Below are 5,360 nucleotides of genomic sequence, written 5' to 3'. Positions count from 1 at the left end.
ATCATATAATTTTCATAATATTTTTAAATAAATGTTATTTTTTTAATATACGTTTTTACTTACTGTGATCGCGCCTAACATAATTAAAGTATAATGTTCGATTCCCAGGATTGACGTCATTAACTTCAAATCTCTCTCAACAGTAAAGGGCACTGCAATTATTATTTATCATTTTTACAATTTATTGACTTCTTGACTACTAATGTTCAGTTAAAAACTTTTTCGATTATTGAAATACTATAATATCTTTGAAATACTATCTAATAATTCAATAATTATTACCTTCTTGATTCCTATGGCGTGATGATATCCTAGGAATTTTATAATTTATTGTGCGTATTATGTCAAAAGCCGTGACTACCTGACGAAATTTTTTATTAATAGTACGTAGCACTTAAATGTTCATTTATTTTTTTTATCTAATATATGTATTTAAATTAACAAGATGGGAATATTACGATAGACTAACGGTCCCAATGAGGCCCAGAATAATCACATATAATGAGCTACCCATTACATAATTATTGCACAAAAAACAGGCTATTCGTCTGATTTTCTGCAAAATAAAACTAGTATTATTACAATAAAAATAATTGTTTTCGAAAATTGTAAGAAACATTTAATTACTAAGTGTCCACTATGGACTCTAAAGTTTCGTCGACTGTGAAAGGCCATAATTCACTTTATATCCCAATTTTTTGAGTCTGGAAAAATTGTGTTCCTTTTTTAAATTAAAATGCAAATTCAAAAAAGCAAATATGTTAAATAGTTTAAACGTTCCGTTTAATAACGGATATAGTTTCAACTAATTTCATTATATTGCACATTTACTTTCCGAAAATTTTAGAGGTTTGTTTTTTGCTCTATGAAATTGCACCTTCATGCATTTTCAATATATCGCAATTTAACATGAGTTATAAATTAATATATGAACTGAACATATTTAATGTAATCAATTATTCCAAGCAAATTAATATAATTGGATCAAACACACTCGATATAATTTTAACAACATAAATTTAACAACTGAAAAACAAATTTTTGACAGGATTATTTCACACGAGATATTTATCGTACAAATACATAAATTGTGTAAATGATATGTAACGTGTTAATAAAAATAGCTTATAGTTTTTTTAAAATCGATTCCGATCGATTTACGTAGAATCACAAACGAAGTCAATAACGCGAAGTTTTGCAACTATAACAAAATAACATATTATGTAATTCTATTTTTTTCTTTTTATCATCGTTACATTATATTGATTAATTGGTTTTCACAATACTTTTTAATCTTTATCTCGTTATATCGTTTTGCAAATTTATCAGTTTGCTACGTAATTTCTATATTCTTTGTTACATATATATGCTATTTATTATTTAAAAAATAATATATGCCATAATTAACATAATGTATGTGCATTTTAAGTATACTAATACATTTGGCTGATAAAAACAAATTTATCAATCATTTATGTGACCTATCAAATACAATGGATCAATCAAATCGCGTTCAAACTATTCATGAAGATTATCTAAAAAGAATGAAAGAACTTCAAACAAAAACGGTACATTAATATAATATTGTAGTATTTACATACATTATAATAATAATAATATTTATTTTTTAGTTGCTTATGTATGGCCCACGCTTAAGGCATGGAACATACATATAATACACAAAATATCTACTTTATAGATAGAAATATAATTATACGTGGACAGTTTGATAAGTCAGTTATTTTAAAAGAAGACTATGTTAAAAAATAAATCAAATAAAAAAAAAGTTTAAAAAAGTTAAAAAAAATTATTCCTTCACCAAATTGTCCTCGAACATAATAAGTTCTTCATATTTTTTTTAATAAGATGAATTCAGTATACTTCCATTATTATTAAATTTTTTGAAAAACGAATTCTTTTTCACGATTTTGTTTATCTTTTTGCAGCTAACTGAAGCTAAAATATCACCTCATTTATTTAAGACTCATTCCCAAGTAATTGAGAAAGATGAGAAATCGCTGAAAAAGAAAACGTTTTTTTACTATGAAGGTTTCAAGATAGTCAGAGCAATGTCGTTGGCATTATTGATATTGATTTTGTGCTATTACGGATCAACGGAATACAATGTTTTACAGAATGGGCAGATTCTTCGCGGTTTCCCCTCCAGAAAGGCCGTTTTGACATTTAGTTTCGGCTATTCCATCTCACGCACTATATTATCTGTAGTTACAGTTAGCATGCTTATTTATTCCATTTTAATGGTAAACAAAATTATTATCAACTGATATATCTAACTTTTTATATACTTTTCTATGCTTCAGTTTCATTTTATAAATCTTGATTACATTTTAGAAGCAGCCGCAACTTAGTTTGCCTTTCATAGGCTTCTTTTTAGCCGAGTTGGTATGCGATTTCTGTGATGTGATCATAATGATCTGGTATTTCTTCGAACACCTTCAAATACAAACTGCATTAATTTATACTGCAGGACTTTTTCTGTTGCTCTGTAAATATTTTTATCCGTCTTTCATTTTTTTATGGAGAAACGATTATTACAAACAGAAATCTGATACATATACGGATTGTCCCATAATTCATCCGAAAATGCTCGTAGGCAGACAGAGAGAACTAAAACGAGTCCGCTGCAAAAACTGCAAAAGACAAAAATTATTTATTTTCTTCTTTTAGAACTCTAAGAATTTTTTTAGAATTTTTTATCACCTTTTTAATACTGCATTTTCTTATTTTTAATTTTAAAAAATACGAAATGATGACGAAAATATGTTAAAAAATTCTAAAAAATTCTCAGAACTTTATAAGAAAAAAATAAACAATTTTATTTTTTACAATTTTTCAGTTTGTGAAGTTGGTATTTGAGAGAAAAATTATTGAAGACCAATATTTGACAATTTTTAGTAATTAAGATCTTGTCTGTGTGCAACTATTGTGAAAATTACAAAATGATAAAGGACTTTTCGACTCAGTTTAATCCGCTCTACCTGCCCATGAGCATTGTTGAGTGAATTACGGGACACCCTGTACGTATCTCTTTTGTTCACAATAAAATAGACAAGTTATCATTATAATAATAATCAAATATATATAGAAATAATTTAAATCAAAATAGAACTTTTATTAAAATCTTTATATTCTCTCTCTCTCTCTCTCTCTCTCTCTCAAACTATTTCAGAAATTTAAAAAATATTATATGAAAAAGTGTCATATATTTAAAATCTGTCTCATTTATTTATTATTTATTTTATATAGTTTATTTTATATAGTTTATTGTCATCTTTTTATTTATTTTCATATAATAAATACTTACATATACGTCAATTTTTTTATATTTATATAGTGGCAGAAGTATGGACATGGCTGGATATTGTGTGGCTCTATGAACATCGAAACTTCAAAATATATTGAACAATGATGATAAATATCAAGAATAATGAAAATCGAAAAAAATGTAAATTTCTCATTATTCTCCGAATTTCGTATTCTTATATTGTATACACGTTTTTCTCATAAATCTTTTCAAACAAATCATACATATGTTGATTCTTAAAAATATGTTTATTTCCAAAATATATAATTTTTTAATTTCGTAATAGAATTCATTTTTCATGTCATCAAAATATAATCATTGTAGATGTTTTTATTAATTCTTTATTTTTATATTTATGTTTCGGAAAGATTATATTAAATTCTATGAAAAATGAAAATTATATCTTCTATGACTTATATAACTAAGTATTTGGATTATATTGTAAGTTCCCAAGATTTTCCAGACTTATACACCGTAGGACAATCAAAAGCGTTGACCGAACAGTGCGATTTTAAATCAAGTACTCGCACCTCGGCACAATTATCAATCCTAAAAAGAGTTCACGAATATATATGACAACATTCTGTATACCTCATAAGTAGAGAAAAACCTCCTATTATAAGATAGGCTATAAGATAGGCCTAATATGAGATAGCGGTGTTTTCACTAAACTAGTAAACGCTCTATTAGTTCCACCACGAATTTATTGTTTCTTGGATTGAAAACTTTATTGGAAAATTCATTATTAGATCGTGCCTGTAGTAGTTGCAAAAAAAGATTTTAGAATTTGGATGTCTTCAAAGTTTCGTTGAGATAAGCTTTTAAACCTTGTTTATTATTTAATAAGAAGTAAATATGTTTTTTTTAACAAATTCTTCATGTAATGATAAAGTAAGATCATACTAATAAAAAAATACGATAAGTTGAATTGCTTAATTACAGAAGTTAGATTTGATGATTGTAAAACCATAAAGCATAGAAATCATAATATGAGATACCCAGGGTATTTCTAATATGAAATAATCTATAGTCCTATGTCATAGTGAAAATCATTGTTAAAGTATAAATGTTATTGTATAATAAAAAGAACAATCGTAATAAACATCAAGTGCCTTTCAATGCTTGGTTCCAACTACCTGAAAACGAGTTAATTAAATACAATGTATCGCATACTTATTTTGCACGTGCATTGGCTGTGTTTATTTGTATTTTAGAAACATTAAATAAAATTTTTTAATTTAATACTGACGTACTTTGCGTTTTATTATCGATTTCTCGGGACATTTCATATTAGGAGCACAATTTTTTGACTTTGCGATTTGCTCACTTTTTACATTCCTTTAATTTATAAAAAAAAAATTTGAATTAAATTTTACACAATTTTAACATTCTTAAATCTTATTAAATTCCCTTCAAAATGATCTATTATTTTTTTAAATTCTGTTCATAGATTTCTAGCATTTACCCAAAATAAACTCGGTATCTCATAATAGGGGCCTTTTCTCTATATGTATACCTCGGACAAAATTTGTCCAATGCATCCTTTAAACTATAAATTTGCGTTGTATTCTTGGATATTTCCTGTATTAGAAAACCTAGAAATGCTTGACAATGCACATCTGTCGCTTGTAAATCGATCGTTGGATCGATCGTAACTAATTTGTCTGGCATGCAATCTCGTTTTCCCATTTTACTATAAAAATAAAACAGAAGTATTGAAAATAGTATTAATTATTTATTTTTAAGTATTTACCTACTTACTTCCATCGTGATTTATTGACGACTGATAAATTACAATATGCGCTGGGATGCATTGCAACTCCAGGGAAGTTCCAAAGCAGATACGCTCTCGCCGCCATCAACAACAATTCATTATTCAAATCTTTTGCAATATGCGATAATTCTGTTCTAACAAATATAAATATAATATTAAACTATAATTTTATTGACAAATTGAAATAAACAAAAAAAACAATTCAATTTTAAATAGACAAAAAAAATTCGTAGTGATAATATTATGTGACATTTTATATCA

The 5,360-nt window shown here is 26.4% G+C and overlaps 2 protein-coding genes across 2 annotated transcripts in view; both read right to left on the bottom strand.

Annotated features, from left to right (window-relative positions):
• Positions 1-675, bottom strand: part of LOC108684445 — a 983-nt gene extending 308 nt beyond the window's left edge. Inside the window, exons 1-4 of the mRNA XM_018188764.1 lie at positions 628-675; positions 470-556; positions 283-361; positions 64-152 (exon numbers count right to left, since the gene is read on the bottom strand). Of these exons, the coding sequence (XP_018044253.1) occupies positions 64-152; positions 283-361; positions 470-556; positions 628-675 (303 nt within the window). The remainder of the gene's footprint in view (positions 1-63; positions 153-282; positions 362-469; positions 557-627) is intronic.
• A 3,084-nt stretch (positions 676-3,759) lies between these two features.
• The window catches only part of LOC108684504, a 2,766-nt gene continuing 1,165 nt past the window's right edge, over positions 3,760-5,360 (bottom strand). Inside the window, exons 4-6 of the mRNA XM_018188850.1 lie at positions 5,087-5,233; positions 4,842-5,018; positions 3,760-3,874 (exon numbers count right to left, since the gene is read on the bottom strand). Coding sequence (XP_018044339.1) covers positions 3,760-3,874; positions 4,842-5,018; positions 5,087-5,233 — 439 coding nt within the window. The remainder of the gene's footprint in view (positions 3,875-4,841; positions 5,019-5,086; positions 5,234-5,360) is intronic.

Source organism: Atta colombica, unplaced genomic scaffold (genome assembly GCF_001594045.1).
Source record: "Atta colombica isolate Treedump-2 unplaced genomic scaffold, Acol1.0 scaffold135, whole genome shotgun sequence".
Classification (NCBI taxonomy): Eukaryota; Metazoa; Arthropoda; class Insecta; order Hymenoptera; family Formicidae; genus Atta; species Atta colombica.
Note: the sequence above shows the minus strand (reverse complement) of the source record. Positions and strands in the feature narration are given on the sequence as shown.